Below are 23,485 nucleotides of genomic sequence, written 5' to 3'. Positions count from 1 at the left end.
AGGGTCCAGTCAAAGGGCAGCAGGCGTCACTTTGGGTGGGAGAAGCAGGGGTGTGAAGCCTGGCCAGCCGAGAAGGCTGTGCCCTGTGGTTCAAGCTGGCCAAGTTCAGGCCCCAGGCAGCAGCTGGGGCCTCTCCTGTGTTCACACTCCTTGGATGGCAGAGGCTGAGGGTGTCACTGCTAGCAAGTGGTCAGCAGTGCCCATGCTCCCACTCTGTGCCAGCGAAGGGGTCCCTGTGCTGTTAGGGTCAGACCTCCCAAGCACTCCCTGTGCTGTCACTGTTATTAGCATGGCTTCTCACCTCACATGTGAAGAAGCTGGGACATGGAGACCCTTAGTGAGGTGGCCCAGAGTCATCCAAATGGTCAGCGGGGAGCTTTGCCCCACACCTACCCTTGGCTTGAGCATCCCACTCGAGTGCCTCAGGGGGGTGTTACCTAGACAGCAGGGGCCTGGGGTCCTCTGCCAGCAGGGCTTAGGTTAGTCTGCAAGAAGTCCCCAGGGAATGGCAGGGTAGGCCATGAGCTAGCGAGGGTGTGCTTTGAGGGGTGTCCTCTGAGGGGACAGGGTGTTCTCAGCCCGGGCATGGAGGCCCTGCACAGGTGAGCCCAAGGGGTGGGGAACCGGAGCAGGCCAGAGCTTGGTCGAGGGGCCCAGGCCTCTGGGGAGGGTGGGAAGGCCAGTGCAGGAGCCAGCTGAGCCCCTGGACCCACATCACCCCGAGGACATCAGGAGAGGGCCAGACTTTGGGGGCCCCAGGAGGAGACAGGGTGGACAAGAGTTGCAGAGTCCACGGAGGGAGGCCGTGTCAACCGCACACACCCCTCTCTAGCAAGCTCTTTCTCCCTGATTCATAAATTACACCAGGGCAGAGGGGTATCTTCTGTAGCATTTTAATTTTCAAGATCCCTGTTTTTCTTGTCAATTTTAAGTACTCATTATAGGCAAGATGCTATCACTCCACACACCAAGACACATTTGCATAATTAATGAAGTCTCCAAGGTCACTGCTTGTGGGCTTTGGGAACTTGTTGAGCATCACAAGTGTGGTGCTTTTGAGATGCTGGTTAGTAGCTGCTGACAGGGCCTGTGTGTGGACACCCTAGGTCAGAGGGAGGGGGAACCCAGGCCACAGGGCCCCCCGACATATCCCGGCTGCCCTTGGCTATAGAGCAGACCTAGCAGAAGGAGGGGGCGATGGGATTTCTCATGCCCGGGTCGGTGGTTGGATCGGGAAGTTTGGTGCTGATGCCATGACAGGACCCTTTCCAGTAGCCTGCTGGCTCCCTGATCGTCCACTTGAGTCACATGAACAACAGTGGACATTGTGCTGGGCCCAGCCAGAAGTAGAATGTGGTGGGTTTGACCCAGTGGGGCCCCGGGGATGGGGGTGGGGCACCCCCACAGCCCGCGGTCTCCTGCTGGGCTCCGCAGGCCTCTGTGTTGTGGGAGAAGCCGCTCAGCTCTTCTGGCGGTGGGCGAGCTTGTCCTGAGCAGCACCTGTGCTTGGACGTGGAGGTGTAGCCACCGCATGGGCGGCTCCATGTAAGCTGTCTGCCGACCCTTGCCATCAGCTGTTCTTCTAAGCCCTGGCTGCTTTCAGGGAGGCCTGTGTAATTTTTCAAGCCACCCCACATTTAGGAAGAGCCATTCTTTGCCACTTGAACATGGTATTTTTTTGGGGGGTTGTGGTATCAAGAAAGTGACTTTATTGATTCCTAGAGTACACATACTTTATCTCTGTTTCTCTGTTTTTGGTTGGTTGATCCTGTCCACCCATTAGCTGGCATTTGTTGAGCACCTACTGCATGCGAGACACTGCAGCAATGCTGAGATGCACAAGGTCCCTGATGAAGTGGGGGCTAGGGGACTCTTGAGCGCCCTACTCTAGGGAGTGTGGCCTCCCCGTCTGACGTCTGTATTTTCATCTGCAAACAGATAATTTTGAATGAGTACTTTGAGGTATTTTCTAGCTCTGGAACTCAATGTTTCTGTTCCGTGTTAGGGTGACAACTTGAGGAATTCATGGCAGATGCCTTTCTCAGTGCAGATTCCTGTCTGTCCCCATCTCATGTGGCCCTGCTGACTTCTGCCTCTCCCTGTTCCACCCACCAGCCATGCTGGCCTTCTGTGCCTGCTGAGCCAGGCCTGGCCACCTGAGACCTCTGCATCAGGCCTTCTCTTTCCCTGGAAGGTCTACACCTTGCCCATGTGCTGCCTACCTCCTCAGGAAGGCCTTTCCCACCATGCCGTCAGATTGCCCGGTGCCTCTGTCACCCTCGGGTAAACCACCAAGTTCTGTTTTCTTTACGACCTGAAAGAACTTGTTTGTTCTTGGCTCTCTCCCCGAGTAGGACAAATATTTATTGAGTAGCTATTGTATGCCAGGCACTATTTCATACACTGGGAAATAGCAGTTAAAAAAAAAAAAAGAATACAGTGTCCCTTACCTTCCAGGGCCCAGAGGACAAAAAACTAGCCATAAGCAAGAACAGATTCTCTCTGGCACAAGTGTGCACACATTCTGCCAGTGATAAGAATCATCATCAGATGAGAGAAAAGGGAATGATGGGGCTGCTGGTTTAGATGTGGTGTGGTCTCCTGGGAAGAGGTGACATTCAGCAGAGACTTGAGTGAAGGCAGGGTGTGGGTCCCGAGTGCGATTCCCGGGGGCAGGACTTTCTTGGTCTTCAGTCCATCTGAGGTTTACCTGAGAAGGGGCGTGAGGTAGGGGTCTGTTTTATTTTTCTGTATTGCCAAGCAGTTTTCCCTCCATGTAGGTGTGCCCTGTGATGGCCCTGTGTTTCTAGGACCTGTTCAATATCCTGGTCTCTGCAGCCTAATGTGAAAAGTCACCCTGTCTTCATTTCTCGGTCACTCCTGGATTCTAATACTGTGACTCTTCCGCACATTCTTCTGCAAGGTCCTCCTGCTCTTTATTCTACCGTTTTTCAGTTCCATGAAGAGTCTCTTGGTTGACTCTCATCTGGGGGGCCACCCAGCCCTTTGGGTCGAGGTCTTCTATTGGTGAACCTGGTTCGTGGCTCTGTAGCTTTCCATCGACTTTAACACCTGTCAGTACAGTTTGGTAATTGTTTCCTGAAGGTGGCCTTTGTTGCATGTCGTAATGTTATTTTGTCATAACCACAATTGAAGGTGATTATTGATTTTTTATGGCAGCTAAGGATAAATCGGAGAAGATATTTGCACTGGCGTTCGTGAAGCTGATGAGGTACGACGGGACCACCTTGAGAGACGGGGAACACGATCTGATCGTCTACAAGGTATGCGGTTCTGCCCCTGCCGTGTGGCGCACGTTGACTCTCCGTCCTCTCTGGCTTCCTGACCCACATCTGCTGCCGTTAGGAGAGAGCAGCTGGCTAGCTGCATGTAATGATGTATGTGAGCGTTTCTGATGACCAGCCCTTTGTCTGTCCCTCGTGAGAGAAGCTGATGGCAACACCTTAAGTGCTATATAAAAAGGCTGCAGAGATGAACCGATCTGTGGGAACAAGGGACATTACTAAAATACGTCGGGGAGCACCACCATCTAGCATCAGATGTGGGGTTAGGAGGGCTAAGGGTAACAACCCTGGGCAAAGCCCGCGCTTGCCTGCCTCAGGGCCGTCTGACATGCCGTGTAACGAAACCCGCAGGCCGAGGCCAAGAAACTGGAAGATGCGGCGACATACTTGAGCCTGCCCTCCACGAAAGCAGAGCTGGAGGAGAAGGGCCACTCGGCCACGGGGAAGAGCATGCAGAGTCTGGGGAGCTGCACCATCAGCAAGGACTCCTTCCAGATCTCCACACTGGTGTGCTCCACCAAGCTGACCCAGAATGGTGAGTCGGGGTAGGACTCCCCGGGATCTTTCCTCTTCAGCCCTAGTCGTTTCCCGCCTGCTTGTGGAGTGGAGGCGTTTCCTGTAGGTGTGTGTGCGTCGTTCACTCCAACCTCGGCGTGACCCACATGGACGTTGGTGCACTGGAAGGAGGAGGGGCATCCATCATGATTTAAAATTCACACTCCTATTTTGGTCCAAGGTTTGCCTTTGTGGGAGACGAAGCAGTGGACTGACTCCTTAGAATGCTTTTCAGCCAGAGGAAGGGAGCATGGCACAGGGAAAATGCAAGAGATCTGGAGTCCAAACAAAGACCCGCGATTGAGCCCTGTCCTGGGCCAGCCCTGGAAATGACCTTGTACAGTGCTCTCTGAACTTGGTCTGTAGATGGCGGGGTAATTCCTGCCTTCAGGGCTGTCTGAGGGGTGCCTGAGTGGCAGGATGCTGGGGGCCCACCCTCTTTGTATCTTTCCTTGTCTCGGCGACTCATCAAGATAATTCCCAGTTATTGTTCTTTTAAAAAGTTGGTTTTCTGGCCCCCCTTACGATGTGAGATAAGGCACCTTTGTTGACTCACACACACAGAGCTCAGTCTAGCACAGCAGATCACTCAATCACTCATCAGCTGGGGCCTGGTGTCCCTGGGCTGGGGCGCTGGATTGCTCAGAGTTCATTACCACCACTCCCAGCCTCCCCAGCAGCACCACCACCGGCCGGGGTGCTTCGTATTCAGAGCACACGGGCGTTGTTGTTGCCACTGTGTGGAGGAGGGAGAGACTCCTGTGCACAAATCTTTCATTTAAAAATTGCATCCCCTTAATGTGACCATATCACAGCCGTGCAGAGGGACTTTATGCTCTCTTGAAACCGAGCCTGAAAATCCAATTTTTTCCTCCTAACTGCCCGATATGGATTGTGATTATTAATGCCGTTGCTATCAGGCATTGCATCTCTGGGGTTGACTGTCAATCACGGTAGTAGTTCTGCATTTGTGTGGGGGACAGGCATCCTTTGGACCTTAATGGGATTAACATGGGACAAAAGTTAAAACCCTCAGGTGGAGTCTGGACACTGTGGTGGAGGTGTCGGGGTGTCCTGCAGGTTGGGCATGCCAGCCGTGTGTCACGTGCTTGTCAGGCTCCCTGCCCTGGCTCTGTGTTCCCTGGCTTGGAGTTAATGTTTGCAGAAATGCTTTCGTACCTTGGGTCTCATGAGGAAGCCTCTTGGGGTGTGGGGCAGTAGGTCACTCCAAACGCTTCCTGGCTGTTTGATTGGGACTGGAAGTAGACACTTTAAGGCCACTTAGATACATTTGGGTACAAATGTCTTAAGGCCATTTGGATGCATTTTTCTAAGGTTACTCATGTTTTGCCTGGAGTATTTTAAAGTGTTCTCGCTGGTGACTGTGCAGGAATCCTCAAGAGCAAATAAAAAGCCTCACCTGAGGATTAGATCTGAGCGAGCTGTCTCAGGATAGGAGTGCATAGAGGGCTTTCAGGCATGGTCCCAGGGAACCAGTGGTCAACAGTGCTGGCCCCATAACAACAAATGTTGTCTTCTGGAGGTGACCCGATAGTGCCCCTGTGCCTGAAGGCTACAGCATTGGCACCTCACTTCACCCAGTGCAAGTGTGGCATCTCCAGTGGGTGGCCATCCCATGTATATGGCACTTTGGGTTTTTAGTAGGTCCTGGACAAGTGAGCTGCTGTGTATTGCCATCATTGCTGTGCAGGAAGCCACCGTCTTACACCTGGGTCATGTTCCAAAAGCACATTTGTTATTTGCAGCTTGAAGAGATTTTCCTCCTAAGACAATGTCCTAAGAAGCACAGGGAACCCCCTGTTCCTGGTCAGGGCCTGGGAACCAGGAGATCTCCCAGGGCGTGGCGTTCATCCCTCCTTTCATCTTCAAGCTCCTTGAATCTCAAGGCTACAGGGTGATTCCCTCCCTGGAACTGAGGGAGAGGGCGCCCTGGACCTGGCAGCAGCTGTTGCCGGGCAACAAGGAAATTCCCTTGTGATGCTGCTCCAGGAGCAGAGGGGGAGTCTCCTGGCTTCATTTCACACCAGGATCGATGCCCCTCCGTGGGATGGTGGCATGACAGGTGTGTGCAAGACAGAGCTGCCCCAGTTGGCGCCTCAGCAGCGAGTCCCAGGTTCTCACTTGAGGGAGTCGTTTTTTTGAAGCCGTGATTTGTGACCGTGAAGTTCCATGACTTAGGGAAAAGCAGTAGCTGAATATTCAACGAGTTTTGTATTAAATACCGCTGTCCTCTGCATTATGCTGGCTGCCATGGGAGATAGGAGAAGAAGTGTGAGGTGGTTCCTCTGCTCGGTTAGCTTACTGTGTAATTAGAGGGAAAAGATGATGAAGTCCCAGGAATAAGGCATGGAGAAGGAACAGCCTCATGGGACTTGGGGACGGGCAGCTCTGCTTTCTTCCTCCTCTGAGGTGATCTACTAATAAGCCCAGTTGGACTTTCTCTCCAGTTTGTAGTACGGAGGTAGAGCCCGGCTCACCTGCTGCCAGCTTCCCATGAATAGGATCAGATTATGATTTGGACTCCACTGAAAACTGGTTGTCACTTGTGAGATGGCAGTCGCCTTTCACCTTGCGACCAGGAGCATGCCAGGGCAGGCTGAAGCCCTTCCCATGACTTCAGTTTCAGTTAGAAATTGAAACACGTGAACTTTCATGATGAATGAATCCGTTCCAGTTCCAGATCACGCTGTTGTCAGTCTGTGGTGCCGGGCGTGGGCTGTTTCTTACACTGACTGTGTCTGCTCACTCTAGGGCAGTCCTGGGAATTTTTGCAACATCGTTCCCATTGTTCAGATGAGAAAGCAGGGGAAGCTAACTTGCACAGGGTCCTGTGCTTGCTGCCTTCAAGCCCAGGGCATATGTATTGCATGGAGAATGTGGGGCTGCCCACTGTTGGTTTCAATTCTGTCCTCTGCCAGCTATAGTCGCAGTGAGGTTTATTTAATTTATTTATTCCAAATAAATGAAATATTTTTTTCTTTTCAGTATTAACTAAAAGTTTTTGTTTTTAATGGTTATAATTTTTATAGCTGAAGTTGGTTCCTGATGAACATCAATTAGATGCACTTGGCTAACTGCATTTTTTTCCAAGTAATGGGACATTAGTAAAACTCCTCACGTCAACGTGTAGGCAGAGGTCCTTTCCTAGAGAGGGTTCTGTGTTTCCACCTTAGAGTACATCTTGATTCTTAAACAAAATCCTTTAAACTTAAAAAATTCTTTAAGACCTTAAAAATCAGCCTATGTAATCCTTGATTTTTCTGTTGAAAAGGCTGAGGGGGCCCGATATAAACAAAATCACAACAGTCAGGACAGCGAGCAGCTCCGGAGGCCGAGCAGGAAGCTCAGCTCCTAGTGGTCTCAGTGGCACAGGGTTGTTGTAGCTCCAAGGTCCTTGCAGGATGGTGGCTTTGCAGTTTCAGTGTCTGAATTGGTATGAATTATTTTTATATCAATTTATCCAAATAAATAAACAAAAAAATAAAAAGAAAGCCTAAAGGCTTTTCTCCAACGGAGAAACCCACTTGGCAGGAGCTACCAGGTAGCACCTTCCGGCTGGGCGGCCTCCTCCAGGTCCTGTGGCCCCTGCAGCTGCCTTCCTGAAGGTCCAGAGGTCAGTCTTTTCAGGCTCCCAGATGCATCCTTACAGCTTCCACCCGGAAGCCACCCCATGGTAAATGTAGATGGAAATAGACTCAGTGAGTTGCTGCAAAGCAGGCGAACCTTTTGAAATAGGGTTGATTTTTCTATTAAAATTTAACGGGGACCCTGGTCTGACGTGGCGTGGGAGGCAAGGGGGATGAGGCCATTGCTGGGTGCAGAGCTGACTGTCCCTCTGCTTGCAGTGGGCCTCCTGGGCTTGCTGAAGTGGCGCTCCAACACCAGCCTGCTGCAGCAGAACCTCCGGCAGCTCATGAAGGTGGACGGCGGTGAAGTGGTGAAGGTAACGTGGGCCCTGCCTAGGGACTTCACTGATGGATGGAGGCGCTGACCCCATGGCCGCATAGGGTTCTGGGTATAATCCTGTTCACTCGCAGTGCACCCCCTCCGAACGGCCAGAGTGTGCTGGGATCCTCTTGTGGGAGGCTGCAGGGTCAGCCTGGAGTATTCTGTGGCCAGTCTCCTGGGTTCCATTTCCTCCTCTCATGGGTCCTGTGCAGTGCTGGCCACAGCTACGTGGCCTCTGCAAGTCCCACTTTCACTAACTTGAGGTGGAATCATGGTAGTGTCTTGTCTGGGGGATTGTCGAGAGATCCGACAGCCCGCATCTGGCATGCTGGGATGTGCTGTGCCCATTGTGACCTGTAACCCTGACGCACACCTCCTCCAGGTCCTTCATCTGAGGCCTGGTGACCGTGTGGTGCGGCACCCAGCACAGCGCCAAGTCTACCTTGCTCATTTTAGCATTTTGTTCCTTATGATCTTGGACTGTCTCTCACCTCACACATCAGATCTGGGTGTGTGTTGGGTACGACCATTTCTTCCGACCTTCTTTGCTCAGTGTCTGAGATCTGGCAGTGGGATGGAGTGGGGTGATCCAAGATCCCTTTGACCACTCAGATCCTGGATTCTTGTTCTGTGATTGTTCATGGTGCTGGTATGTCTACCAGGATGGGGTGCTTCTTCTCTCATGCATCACACCGAGGTGCTTGAACGATTTTCCTTGCATGTGAGGAAATGCACTATTATTTCCAGTGTGCTTTGGGTGGATCAGGGACATTACCTGCTCACCAGCACGCAGCGTGTCCTGAGAAAGGTCTCTGCAGCAACGTCTGTACATTCCTCACCCTCCATGAGAAGTGCCAGGGAAGGGAGCCTGCCTTATCTCTGCAAAATTAATTACTTAAAATGGCCTTAATTAACCAGCAGTGTGCTTAACTTCAGAATGAATTAATCTGGTCGCACGACTTTCCTAAATTCCTTGTATAACAATTCAAACATATCCTTGCTAATCTTACAAATTTTAATCATCTTCTCAGTCCTAGCCCTCTACCAATGGCGTGGACAATGTTAATTGCATTTTAAACTTCTCTGGGTTCTATAAATTCCCCAGTTCAAATGGAAACGGGGAGAGTACGTGAACGTACTTTAGAAGACACGCAGCTAATGAAATTTTGTCCTCTTTCATTTCAAGACTCCGTGTCACCTCAGGAATTCTCTGTACTTTTGTTGACCTTTTGTGGCTTACCAGGAAAAATGGAGAATCCTCTTATCCTGTTCCCCACCCCTGGGTCCTGTCACCTGTCATCCCTGGGAAGGATTTCCCCATCTCTCCCACCTTCCTGTGCACACGGGCACCCAGGTGGCCTTCTCACCTCACCTACTGACTTGGTCTTCTACCTTTGCTGGCATGTCCTACAGTCTTCTGTGTGCCCATAGAGGTGACCTGAGTGTCCAGGCCACTGGCTGTTGATGGCCAGGCCTGAGGAATTCTCTGGCTGTTCAGGGTTCCTTTGGCTTCACTTAGGGACACTGGCAGGTCCTGAGTTTGGTTCCATCTGTTGGAGGCCTCCTTTCTGTATATTTATAACTGATCCTAGAGAGAGGGCCTTCTTTGATAGATTGAGGAAGGTTTTATATATTTAGTTGAAGCAATGGTCTCCCATTCCCACTGGAGAGTGAAAATGGTGGTTTTGTTTCTCCAGCGGGTGGTCTCAGAGACAGGGAGGGGTGCCTGCACAAGCCGTCTCCTGGCTCCACATGGGGACCTCCTTGCCCTGCTCATCCCTGACCACAGGTCTCTGCAGCCATGTGAGGGCGGCTCCGCTCCCTCCACTGCTGTTTCTGGGCTACTGAGCAGGTCACTGGTCTGGGTGGGGCTGGCCGGCCTCCTTTGGAGTTTGCAAGAACCAGCGAGCCAGGGCTTGGCACCTGGAAACCGGTTGGCAGAACATTAGGTTGTTAGCAGATGGTGACCAGATTTGACCTTGGTGAGGAGTTGCACTCTGGAAACAAAGGGAAATGCTAAGGGGTCATAAGGTGGTGCAAACCCAGATGATCCGAGAGTTTCTCGAGCCCTTGTTGTCTAGACTAGAGAGCCTTTGGGTCAGGGTGGTTTTATTCTCTGCCATTTGTATGTGACGTGTTCTGGTATAACCTGGGGCTGGGCAGCACAGTGGAGTACGGTGAAGACTCGGGCCTTGGTGAGTCTGGGGTCTCCTGCTGGGCATGGGGGCTGTCCTCCTTCCCAGAGGAGAGCTGGGAGGCTTCTGCCTCTGTGGCCAGTTCCAGCACACCGAGCACAAGTTTGTTTCCTGATCTCAGGCTGTGACAGTTTGAGACCCTCTGTGTGGTCTGGAAGGACCTCTGACACTGGCATAGGCTGGACCATTTAGGAGAATCCAGACCCCATGTGGTTCAGCCACCCTTTGATGTTCTTGCTGTGGAGCTACCTTACCCCCTTTTCCTTGTTAAAAGTGATGGTTTCATCAAGGTTATATTCATAGACCATAAAATTCACCCCTTTATTCTGTCCAGGTCCATAGTTGCTGGTGTAGTGTGCAGTCATTACCACTGTTTTTTTTTTTTTTTTTAAATCTTTAATTAAAAAATTAGGGTAAAATATGCAAAACAAAATTCATTGGCAGTATAATTTGAAAAAAAATTTTTAAAAACTAATTAATTAATTAATTTGTTTTAATTTGTTATACATGACAGCCGAATGCATTTCAATTCATAGTACACATATGGAGCACAGTTTTTCATTTCTTTGGTTGTACACAAAGTATAGTCAGTCACACCATTCACATCTTCATACATGTACTAGGGTAATGATGTCCATCTCATTCCACAATCTTTCCTACCCATTTTCCTCCTCCCTTCTCTTTACCCTATCCAAAGTTCCTCCATTCTTTCCATGCTCCCCCCCACCCCATTATGGATCAGCATCCACTTATTAGAGAAAACATTTGGCCTTTGGTTTTTTGGGATTGGCTTAAGTCATTTAGCCTGATATTCTCCAATTCCATCCATTTACCTGCAAATGCCATAATTTTATTCTCTTTTAATGCTGAGTAATATTCCATTGTATATATATAAAACACAGTTTCTTTATCCATTCATCTATTGAAGGGCATCTAGGTTGGTTCCAAAATTAAGCCATTGTGAATTGTGCTGCTATAAACATTGATGTGGCTGTGTCACTGTAGTATGCTAATTTGGGTATAGACCAAGGAGTGGGATAGCTGGGTCAAATGGTGGTTCCATTCCAAGTTTTCAAAGGAGTCTCCATACTGCTTTCCGGAGTGGTTGCACCAATTTGCAGCCCCACCAACAATGAGGGGCCTTTTCCCCCACATCCTCCCAACAATGATTGTTGTTTGTATTCTTTTTTTTTTTTTTTTTAAAGACAGAGTGAGAGGAGAGAGAGAGAGAGAGAGAGAGAGAGAGAGAGAGAGAGAGAATTTTTTTTTAATATTTATTTTTTAGTTCTTGGCGGACACAACATCTTTGTTGGTATGTGGTGCTGAGGATCGAACCCGGGCCACATGCATGCCAGGCGAGCGCGCTACCGCTTGAGCCACATCCCCAGCCCCTTGTTTGTATTCTTAATAGCTGTCATTCTGACTGGAGTGAGATGGAATCTTAGAGTAGTTTTGATTTGCATTTCTCTAATTGCTAGAGATGTTGAACATTTTTTTGTATATTTGTTGATTGATTGTATATCATGTTCTGAGAAGTGTCTGTTCAGGTCCTTAACCCATTTATTGATTGGGTTATTTGGTTTTTTGGTGTTAAGTTTTTTGATTTCTTTATATAGCCTGGAGATTAGTGCTCTATCTGCTGTGCATGTGGTAAAAATGTGCTCCCATTCTGTAGACTCTCTCTTCACCTCACTGATTGTTTCTTTTGCTGAGAAAAAACTTCAATTTGAATCCATCCAATTTATTGGTTATTGATGTTAGCTCTTGCTCTATAGGAGTCTTATTAAGGAAAATGCTGGCTGGGCACAATTCAGGAGCCACTTGTCAAAAGAAACTAACTTTATTTTTAGAACTACAAACGCCAAGCAAAACAGCTCCTCAGGAAAAAACCCTCAGAGCCCAACTGCCACCACCGGCTTCCACAAGCCTCTCCCCCACACAAACCTCACCACCTCCCACAATCCTCCTGCTCTTGAGGCCGATTGGCTGGGTTGCGTGGGCAGAGCCAAAGAAGTCCCCCAATGAGCAGCTCCGCGGAGGAGCCAATCAGCTAGATGTTGCTGGGGCCGCTGTGAGCCAATCATCAGCTGGCATTCTGAAGGGCAGGGAAACAGCCCAATGAACATCACTGCAGAGGAGCCAATCAGCTAGATGTTGCTGGGGCCGCTGTGAGCCAATCATCAGCCGGCAGCTGGAAGTTTGCTGGGGCCCCTTTGGCTGTGGCGCTCAACAGGAAGTTGGGGGTCTAATCTGACATGATGAAAAAAACTTGTAGAACTAATAAATGAATTTAGCAAAGTAGCAGGATATAAAAATCAACACTCATAAATCAAATGCATTTCTGTACATCCGTAATGAATCCTCTGAAAGAGAAACTAGGAAAACTACCCCATTTACAATAGCATCAAAAAATAAATAAATACAATACTTGAGAATCAAGTTAAGAAAAGAGGTGAAAGACCTCTCAATGAAACTACAGAACACTAGAAAATAACTTAAAGAAGATCTTAGAAGATGGAAAGATCTAGTTTGCTTTTAGATAGGCAGAATTAATATTGTCAAAATGACCATACTACCAAAAGCACTATATAGATTTAATGAAATTCCAATCAAAATCCCAATGACATTCCTCATAGAAATAGAAAAAGCAACCATGAAATTCATCTGGAAAAATAAGAGACCCAGAATAGCTAACGCCGTCCTTAGTAGGAAGAGTGAAGCAGGAGGCATCACTACACCAGACCTTAAGCTATACTCCATATCCTGTTCCTTCTTTTGCATGGCCAGTTCCACTCCGGGCATGCTGCCTGTGCAAGGACCCGCCACTAGGAGCCCATCCCCTCCAGTCCACCCCCTCCAGTCCATCCTACCTGCCCTCACGGGAGCCGGGGGGAGGGCTTGGCTCCTTCTGCTGTGCTCACCCTGGAAGCCTCGTTTTTCCTGACTCCCAGTGCCTCTGTTCTGCAGGGTCCTGTTCTTGGTGAATTTTAGTAGACTAGAATTGATGGGCTTTGGTTGGAGGTGTGTCTCTGGCCCACTGCTGGGGACGTCAGCTTCGGAATCACACTCCTCTTCTGTCCTCGGCGTTCTGCCTGGTGGAAGGCCCTTTCTGTTCTCAGCAGGACCTGACCCCATGTGGCTTCATCCCTCACTGGCTCACGCCCTGCACTTAGTGTGTGCAGACAGATCAGATCCTTCTTCCTGGAGTAGCTACCCAGTACTTGTTCACCAGCTTTATGGGAATCGGACCGAGGGCTGGGAGGGTCCTGGGGCTGGGCTGGGGTGGGGTCTGCAGCTCTGGCCCCCTTCTGCTTCCCTCGGGTGATGTGTCCGCTTGGGATTCACTCTCGAGGTTTTTTCCTTGAGCATCTAATGGCTGAAAATCCACGGATGTGAGGTGCTCTATGGGCATCCCTGGGGCCAGGGGGGGTTTGGGGTCTTACCAGAGGCAGTGGGGTTCTACTTGGGGGACGGGGTGCTGGGCCGGTCTCCCCTGAGCTCTTGTGTCTGTGCAGTTCCTGCAGGACACCCTGGACGCCCTCTTCAACATCATGATGGAGAACTCGGAGAGTGAGACTTTCGACACGCTGGTGTTTGATGCTCTGGTAAGGGGCCTCCCTTCCCTGCTGGGGCTTTTCCTAGTGCGGCTGGGGCGGGTGGGGGAGCTGCCCACTGTCCCCTCAAAGAGGGACTTGTGAATCGGGTCAAAGGGAAGGCATTGGCAGGCGGGAAGTGCCTTTCCATGTGGAACTGTAGTTGTGTACGCGCCTTGTCGGGTGGGAAGACACGAAGGGGGACTGGCTGCTGCCTGGAAATGTCATGGTTCATTTCCTCTCATAGACCTGCCAGACGAAGGCTCTGGAAGGGTTATCATCATGTTGTGAACGAAAATATTGCTGATTTAATTGACAGGTTTTTATCATTGGACTAATTGCTGATAGAAAGTTCCAGCATTTTAACCCTGTTTTGGAGACCTACATTAAGAAACACTTCAGCGCGACGCTGGCCTACACGTGAGTTCTTTTATCTGTTCTAAACCCAGCGCTTCTCTTTCTTGATGGTTAATATTCAGAGTCTTTTTTTTGTACGACTTTTGGCTGTGACTGTACATTTTCCTCTTTAGAACCTTGAACTCACTGGGATAATTTTTATTACTGTTTCCCTCTTAACAGACCTAACAATCTTGTTGAAAGAGATACGTGATAAATTATCCTAGCGTTCTGGAATGAATTCTTCTTCTCCTCCCTACTTTCCATTTATCTTTGGAGATTTCGGCTCATGTTCGACGAGGCTGATCTGTGGGCACAGAGTGTCTGCCACACTTCAGGTCCCCAGCAGGCACTAGAGTTCATGGATGTGCCCCTGTTGGGAGGTGGCTGGTCCTGTGGTGTGCATACAATGCGGTTTGTTCCCTTCGTGTATCTCCTTGCCTTCCCTGTGGCTCCACAACACTCAGCTGTGACTGACTTGTATCCCAAAGGTACCTGAGAGAACGGCAGCACACCTGGGCTGTACCTGGGCCTTGAGGTTGACAGTGTAGTCTTGGAGTCTGGCTCCACTCTGTCACTTAGAAGCTCTGTGATCTTGGGCAAGTTGACCACCCTCTCTGGTTTTCAGGCTTCTTGTCTGTGGAAAAGGACATGGCTCTAGAGTTGTTTGAGAATTTTAATGGGTTATTACATGTAGAGTGTTTGGGAAAATCCCTGATGCTTAGAAAGCAGTAAGCAGTTGTTGGGTTTCCTTATCATTAGAGTTATTATGGTGTGTCGCTTGCTTTCTCCTGGTGGGATTTATTGGCATTTCTTCTAAGTGTGTATTGTGCAGGTTGCGGTGAAAACAAAGATTCACAACATTTCTTTAAGAATAGAATCACTGGAAATAATTCTTTCTAGTGTCCACAGATTTGAGTCCCAGATCCCATCTGGGTTTTGAGTAGTTAAAATCTGAATTCCCTGCCTGTGCGTAGCCTCAGGCTCAAGGTCACACACGGGGCCTGCCTCCAGAAGCTGGCCGGTGACCACCTGGTCCTGTGCCTAGACCTTTTCTGTCCTGCCTCGCCTGCATCTTTATTGCAGGCTGGTGGGTGGAGCCGCCGGGTGGGCAGAGAGATGCAAAATGTCCTCAAGCGTGTAGAGCAAGCTGCGACCTGTCTTTTATGAGTCTTTGGCTAATAAATTTTTGTTTAAAACGTTTTGTTCGCCCAGTGGAGATGGCAGTTTGTTTTTGTGTTGAGTAGCTCTTCACAGACCTCAGGGGATGGAGGTTGAGTGGCGGCTGAGACCTGACCCTGCAGGTTCATGGCTGTGACCGGGGTTGCTGTGAGTGTGAGATGATGTCCATGTGTGGCTGCCATCCTGACTCTCCTTGTTTGAAGTGGCCAGACAGCTGTCTTTGGATTAGACTTTGCACTTTAATTTCAGAAAAGGACAGCAAGGATGAGCCGGGCACAGGGTCCGCCCTTGCTGGCACCAGCCTCTCTGTGCTGTGCTGTGCTGTTGGGGGAGGGGTGCTCTCGTTCCCAGCCAGAAAAGTGAAAATGGGGGAGTTCTGGCAACTGGCTCAATGGGAGACACATAGCAAAGGACCATTTTATCTGTCATCTCTGCTGGGACTGAGATAAGAATCAGTACCCTCCCATTCAATCTCTGCAAATGCACAAAGGCCCATCTTTATTTGGGAAAATAAGTATTCTTATCATGTTTTGATCAACTATCCAGCTCAGGTGGGTTCTCAGCAATGGGAACATGAGTATTTATACCTTGAGATACCAGAGGAGTCAGTATTGATCTCGCACTTCTAACCAAATCAGGGAGCACTGCCTTCTACAGAGTCTCTTTCCTTCGATAAATGTGGTGAGAGTCCTTCCCATTTTTTCCTCTGCCAGAGAAGAAATGAAGGATCTGGGCAATGGGAATGACTGTTTTTGCACCCAGTCATCATGGAAGTGACCGGCTCTGGTCCAAGTGAAAGGGAGGGAGGTGTTAACTTTGGGGACTGTCCTACAACGTAACCAGCACCACCGATCTCCTTTGTGTCTCCTTTCTGTGCTGTGTGGTTTACTCCACAAGGAGTTGCCCCTTGGTTCTCCACAATGCCTGTGCCATTTGTAATCCCCCCGCAATCCCTGGGCATTCCGTGCACAGTATATCCTCGTCAGTATTTCCCATTGTCTGGCTTCTCATTTAGAGCCATTGTGAGGAGGACAAATTGATATCTCTGTGATTTTCATTATTGGTAACCTGACCACTTAAGATAGTTAGTGCCTATTTATTTTTTATTTGCTAGTTTTGAATGGATTGTTTACATCACCTTTTAATTTTTGATTCTTTTGCGTATCTTTTTGGTATTGATTTGTAAGAGATCTCTACATACACACATGTACATGTACATACACAGACAGAGATGGACAGAATCAGACATGAATTTTGAACCCTTTTCCCTGACTGTGCCTTGATGATCCTTTTGGTGTCTTTTGATGAGCAGAAATTTGAAATTTTTTTTGAAGCCTGATTTGTCGTTTTAAAAGACAATATGGATTTCAGTTCCATGACTAAAATGTCTTTGCCTGACCGAAGGTACCATCAATACCTGTACTGTCCAAACTCACAGCACTGGACTCAGGAGCTACTTAAATAAAATTTGATTGAAAATCCATTTTCTTGATTGCACTTGGTCCATTTCAAGTGCCCCCTTGCCACATATGGTGAACGGCTGCCACGTTGGACAGCTCAGTTACAGAGGATTCCCATAACTGCAGGAAGTTCTGTTGGCACCAACGGAACATTAATAGCTCTGTGCTTTTAGCTTGAAGTCTCAGTCAAGCAGAAAATGCACTTAATGAAAGTCAGCATCCATTTTTGATCAAACCTCTTAGCAAAGTAGGAACGGATGGGAAATTCTTCAATCTGATAAAACAAAACAAAAATTGGACTGAAGTTGTAGCTGACCTCATACTGAAAGCTTCACTTTGACAGTCTTTCCCTTAAGTTTAGGATCAGAGCAAGGATGTCAGTTCTCTCTGTCTGTTTAGTATTATGCTGGGACTGTGCAATAAGGCAGGAAAACTAGCTAAAAGGGGGGAAAGCACTGAACTGAATCCTCACATAGTGTGATTATGCACAGGTGGAATCCAGTGTGAGACAAGCCTCAGACCCAACAAACAGATAAATAATCACTAGAACTAGTAAGTGCAGGAAAGTTGAGCTTCAAAACATGGTGTAATAATTCCACAGGGTAAACGTAAGTCAACACATTACATTATATTCCTTAAGTGTTATGATTTTTTATAAAAAATGCCAAGTTACATATTCATAACAAAACATAACCCAAAAAGAACAATCAGTTTTGTGGGTACAAATAATTGGGAAATGAAATTAAAAGTATTGTGCTATTTACTCTCTACTATTGAAAAAATCATCAGATACCAGGGAATAAATTTAATAATAGATGGGTAAAACCTCTACCCCCCCCCCCATTGTAAAACATTGCCTAGAGAAATTTAACGAGAACTAAATAGAGGTGTATACCATGTTCATGGATTGAAAAAAATCTCACTTGAATGTCCATTTTTCCCAAATTTATTGTTTCACCATAATCCCATTCAAAATTCTAATATGCTTTGTGAAAAATTGGTTAACTGATTTCAAAATTTATGTGAATACACAGAATGTCTAGACTACCCCAATAAATTTTTAAAAGATGAAACTGATTTTAAGACTTAACTACTTGCAGGAACACAAATCATGTGTTATTAGCATAAAAATGGCCAAAATATCAGTGGGAGAGAATGCGGAATACAGGATGGACTCACAGTAGAGCTTCTGTCTCTGCCTTTTTTTCTTTTAACAGCATAGCAACGTAACTAGCCTTTCCCATGGTAGGGATGATGGAGTTTCCCCCTCCAGCCCCAACATCTGTATTTAACAGCGTGCAATATCCAATGTAGGATGTATCATGATTTGTGTAAGCAGTCTTCAAATGGTGGACATGTGCACCGTTTATGTATTTTTATAGACAAGGCTGCAGTGAACATGATTTAATACATTTGTAATTGCTTTGGTATGGCAGATTATTAGCAATTGCTGTTGTCAAAAGATTTGACTATTTTTAATTGAAATGGATGTTACTGATAGATATTGTATCATGTATTACCAGTTTTCCCTCTAAAACTGCCCCCTGTTTATTCTACCAGCAGTGGTATGGATTCCCCATATCTTATCTGTCCTAGGTAGAGTTTTACTTCTTATTATGTTATTTACTTGCTTTAGCAAAGCTGGGGATGGAACCCAGGGCCTGGCACATGCTTGTCTGGTGTCTCCCAGGTAGCTACACCCCAGTCTTGTTATCTTAATATCCATGTAGTTATTTATTAATAGAGTTGATTATTTTAAAAATATATTTCTCAACTTTTGCTTATTTAAATTAACCTTCTTTACATATCGTGAGGCTTTGACTAAATCTGTTTTCATTTGAATTTGCTGGTTTTTTGAAATTGAGCAAAATGGAAAAAAAATTAATGCTTTTTCCTTTGTTTTTACTCAAACTTTTAAGAACTGTATCTATAAATGCTTAATTTATAAGCTATGAATTACAGCCAAATTTCCAATGTATAATTTATTTTTATCAATTTTCAATAACAACATCTGGGGTTTGATGGAAAATGTAAAAACAATCCCGATTATTATTTTTTTTTGTGCTATAAACTGTCTAAACTCTCAAAAATAAGGTTCTTAATGTTTTCATGTTAGGAATTATTTTCAGCTCGCAAGTTATTAATACAAGGACTATAAGAAGTGCAGTCATCATGCTTTTAAAGCTAATAATATTGGGGGGATTCTGTTATTAAATAATGTTGAAAACTGTTAAACTTTATCCATCCATATGAAGTCATGTATCCACTCATGTTATTTTCATATATTGTTTGTACCTTTTTAATATGAATCTTAGATAATCCATTAAAAATTCAACAATGTTTCCAATTTGAAATTTGGCTTTTCATCTTTCACTTTCAATGTAAGAACTCTGGTTTTTGAAAAGTCTATGAAAATGAGGAGAGGTGGTGGAGTTGATTTCCAGTAACAAATACTGTTTATCGTGCCCTTTTAATTGTGGTGGAGTACCCCATTGTGAACTTTACTCACCCAGTATAGAATGCACGGTCCCACGCCCGCGCTGAGAGCCCGCGCTGGGCGTTAGAACTTCCAGACGCTTCCACAATATGTTTCTGGAAAAACAATCGTGGCTGTTTCTCTGTGGGGAGGATCTTCTTGGTTTTGGCGTTTCGCCTTGTCTTCCTCATCTGCAGAGCAAGGTCAGCACCACTTCACTGAGTTACTGTGACACCAAGTTAGATACACCGAGCGAGCGGACTTAGATCCGCAGCTTGAGGCCAGGAAGTGCTTCTGAAGGGCGCAGACCTGTGTCCCCAAGAGCCAGAGACTTCTATGAGAAAGCACACACTGATCCGAGGAAACCAAGATGAAAATAACAGGGAAGAATTAAGAGGTGTCCGTGCTCTGAACTTACCCTGTCGTGTTTCCCCCCTCAACAGGAAGCTGACAAAGGTTTTGCGGAACTACGTGGACAGTGCCGAGAAGCCGGGAGTGAATGACCAGCTGTACAAAGCCATGAAAGCGCTGGAGTACATCTTCAAGTTCATCGTGCGCTCCCGGGTCCTGTTCAACCAGTAGGTGTCCTGGGAGGCCTCTTTTCCTTCTCGTGCCCTCTCCTGTCCCCCTGTCCCCTTCCCCTCTTCTCCCTCCTTCCTCTCCCTGCTGTTAGCCTGGCAGAGCACCCATCAGCAGGGAGCCGGGGTGGGGCGGCCCACGCTGACCACTGTGCCCCTGTGCAGTCCCTCGGGAGCTGGCCACGGTGGCCAGGGGGCGTGCCGGCCGCTGTTGCTGCCTGCTGGAGGTGTTAGTGACGCTCCCCACGTCCTGCCGGGTGCTGACCAGGGCTCTGGGCTTCTTCTCAGTATGTCTTTATCTAGCAAACAGCCCCGAAGAGCAAGCAAAGGGAAACAGGCAGCAGTAAGGAAAAGCCAAAGCCAAGTTAAATGGCCTCACCCGGGAGACCCGGGGTGCCCTCCTCCCCTCTCCTCAGCCAGAAGAGAGCTTCATTTCCAGGAAGAGGCTCCTCACACGCCATTTGTGGGTGAAAGGACACTCAGGTGCTTCAGGCCAGTGACATGGTTTTGTACCATCTGGGTGACCGGGGATTGATTTTGAGCTTTAAAGTACATGAGGTCATGTGTGGCTTTATTATTCTGTAGTATTCATATTTTATACATGAGCATTTATTAAGAACCGTGCTAAACAAGAGAGCTTTCTGTTGGCCCCACTGGGCCCTTTCACTCTAGGATAGAAGCCATGTGGAAAGGGCTCGTGTGAGTGTTGGATCGCATTCACTTGTTGCTTTTATCTTTCTGCCCCCCCATTCTTAGGTCTGTCTCTTCAACTCAGGTCCCTACGCGGCTCCTTCCTTTCTGATGTCAGGTCTGCACTGCAGGAAGCAGGGGGCACGCCCAGGCAGGGACAGCTCCGCCCACCCGTGTCCTTGCAGAGGGCTCCTCCCTCCTTCTGCAGGCTGTGTTCTTCCACCTAGGTGGCAGAGCTGTCACATGACCACCCTAGCTGGAAAGGAACGGCCTTTAAGATGGGTTTGTTGATGCTTTCACCAAAATCAGAGTTTCTGGGAGAAGGGTACCATGGATGGGGCTATGACACTCTTCCTGTTCTTTAACCCAGAATGTCTGCCACCTGGGAGCTGAGAATCTCCCTCACTGCTGGTCACTAGTCCTTGAGCAGGTTTGGTGGAGTCTACTTAGTTTGTGGGTCAGTCTCTGGGGCTCCTATCTATGGCTCCTCTTTGATATTAGATCACTGAGGCCTTAAGTGACCCACAGATATTCAGTGCGACTGGTTCATGTAGAAATGGGGTAAAAGGCTTAGCTGACTTCTGCCCACACCCAGGAAGGGCTCTGTGTCAAGTGCTCAGTAGCAGAGCAGCTTCCCTCCACGGGCCACTGTCCTAGTGAGGTCCCAGCAGGAGCCAGCCTGATCCTGAACTGAGTTTATTTGCTGCAATAATTTGCTTGTCTGCAGAGCTGAGATTGTCTAGGACACAGAGCAGCAGGATCTCGGAAGATGGTGGGGCCTCCTTCTCTCCCAGACCTATCTGGCCAGGCCCAGGGAACACGGCTGTTCCTCTTGGCCTTTGCTTTCTCTGTTTCCTTCCCTCTTTGCTTCCTTCTGTCCTCCTAAATGCAGAATGAGCTTTTGGTCCTGGTCTCCAACCTTGTGTTTTTCCCTCTTACTGTTCCTGAGTGTGAATCTTGGCCACCCACTGGCTTGGGGAGGGCGGGACCACCCCTTTAAACATATGGGTGTGATGCATAGCTTCTTCAATTTGAGTCTGTGTAGGATGATTTAGTGTCTTACACATTCTACGGGACAGAATCCCCCTCATGACCTTAAAATCACGGGCCCCAGGGCCAGAGTCTTCATCCTTCCTCCCGCTGCCCTGCTCTCACCAGCCTCCTGCTGTCCTTCTAAGCCTTCACCTGTGACGTGGCAGGCCCGGCTGCAGATGTAGTCATAGTCCAGTTCTGCATAGGCTGCCTGCAGAAGCTGCTGTCCAGTGTCCCACTCAGTTGTCTGGAATGTTGATTGTAACAGGCTTTGAGCAGGTCTCATGTGGGGTGTTTTCAGAGGCGGGGAAGAAAACAAACCCGGACTCTCATTTTCTTACCTGGAACACATTTATTACCTTGGGAGAAAAACAATTGTGCTCACAGCTGGAATTGACAAGTGTGTTTTTCTTTTTGCAGTTGGAACAAACTTTTGAGATCTGTTATTTTTCTTCTTCTTGCAAAACGGTCTGCTGTGTTTTCATATCATGCAGTCGCTTTGTTAAGTTCTGGGGTAATTGACGGTAATTATTCTTCCTAAGAACAAAGAGGTGAAACTCAGGAGATGAAGATGTGGAAGCTTATCATAGTTCCCTTATCATTTTTTTTCTTGCTTGCGATTCTGTACTTTTTGTTTAAAAAACTCATTTTGTCTTGAAATGAGAACAGCAGTTTGCAAGCTCTGGCCCCAAGACATTCGGTTCATGGGGAACCCACTGCAAGATTCTGAGTGCCAAGGGCTCTTCTCAGCTGGGTTTTGTCTGTCTGTGTTTTCTGTGTGGGTGGATCACATTAACCAGAAAGTAGGCCCATCCTGCAGCAGCCCTTCTGAGCCAAATGGCTAGATCTCACTATCGCTTGGTAGAGCTTTTGCCTGTCATCTGCTGCTTGCTTGGTGAATAATTAGTTATTGATCAGGAGTAAGTTGTGCAGAGCTGTCCTTTTGTTATCATTCCGTGGGTCACAGAATGGAACCTAGTTAACAGACAAAGATCCTGTCGTTCCTTGTTAATAAATACTTATTTAGAATGGAGCAAGCGGAGGAGTTTTTATTCATCGGTTAACTTGTTTGCAAGTCTCTGAGTTCCTTCTTCCCAGCCCTTCCTCCACCTCAAAGGAGGTCAGACAGGTGACTCTTCTGGTTTAGGTGATAAAACCAACAGGTAAACTTCTAGACTTCCTTAGTGACCTTTCATTACAGAAAGATGCTTCAGAGGGATGATCACTGCACCATGTACCCACTGATTCACCGACCAATATTCATGGTAGACTGTTAAATATATTGAAGACACATTAATGATGTTTATAGATTTTGAGGCCGTGTTATCATAGACCGATGTATTTATAATTGTGATGCCTTTCTTATGGATTCACTTCGTATTCAACATGAAAACCTTCTCCTGGCCTTTTGGCTGGTGACTGTGCAGAACACCCTTTTCTCCACTCTTATTTCCAGCCTTTTGGGACCTTGATATTTACGTATGGCTCTATTTTTATTTCATTCAGTCTGACAGTCCTTTTAATGAGTTCATTCATTTAAATATAATGTGATTAAATAATATAGTGGATCTGTCAATCCACATTTAAGCAAACCAGAAAGAGATTCTCCAAAGGGGAACGACACTTCCTTGGGAATGACCCTGCTGCAAGGACAGCAGAACGCTGCCCTGGGAACGCACCTGCCACCGTGGCCATGGATGGGTTTAAAGAGGTTGAGGTTGAGGCACGAGGGTGTTTGAAGGACAAACACGACGAGGACCACATCAGACATCTGAAACCTGCTCCTTGGCCACGGTGATTAACAGCCAGCCTGCCCTGAGTCTGAGCTGGACCACAGCATGTGGGTAGAAGCCCTTTTGTCCTGGGGCTGCAGTGGCCCTGGGGCCATCATGCAGCTGGCAGCCTTTCCTGGTGGTTACTGTCAGGCAGCCCTGCATAAGAGCCCTCCTGCCCAACCTCCCGGCTGCATTTACTTGGTCACAATGACCCTGTTTTGATTTTGACAACTCTTACATTTGTTTTTTTTATTCCACAGGTTTGTAGCTACTGCCTTC

General features: G+C 47.7%; 1 protein-coding gene across 5 annotated transcripts in view; it reads left to right on the top strand.

The window, feature by feature from the left end:
* Dock1 (dedicator of cytokinesis 1) overlaps window positions 1–23,485 on the top strand; it is a 461,323-nt gene that overhangs the window by 83,953 nt on the left and 353,885 nt on the right. For all 5 annotated transcript variants that reach the window (XR_013427043.1, XM_078024305.1, XM_078024303.1 and 2 more), the window contains exons 17-22: window positions 3,181–3,284; window positions 3,657–3,840; window positions 7,727–7,824; window positions 13,540–13,629; window positions 13,937–14,037; window positions 19,575–19,709. Coding sequence is in view for 4 of the 5 variants with exons in the window: in XM_078024305.1 (XP_077880431.1) it covers window positions 3,181–3,284; window positions 3,657–3,840; window positions 7,727–7,824; window positions 13,540–13,629; window positions 13,937–14,037; window positions 19,575–19,709 (712 nt within the window). In the remaining variant the exon portion in view is untranslated. The remainder of the gene's footprint in view (window positions 1–3,180; window positions 3,285–3,656; window positions 3,841–7,726; window positions 7,825–13,539; window positions 13,630–13,936; window positions 14,038–19,574; window positions 19,710–23,485) is intronic.

This window comes from Ictidomys tridecemlineatus, chromosome 1 (genome assembly GCF_052094955.1).
Source record: "Ictidomys tridecemlineatus isolate mIctTri1 chromosome 1, mIctTri1.hap1, whole genome shotgun sequence".
In the NCBI taxonomy this organism is placed as follows: domain Eukaryota; kingdom Metazoa; phylum Chordata; class Mammalia; order Rodentia; family Sciuridae; genus Ictidomys; species Ictidomys tridecemlineatus.
This window is presented reverse-complemented; position numbering and strand designations above follow the sequence as displayed.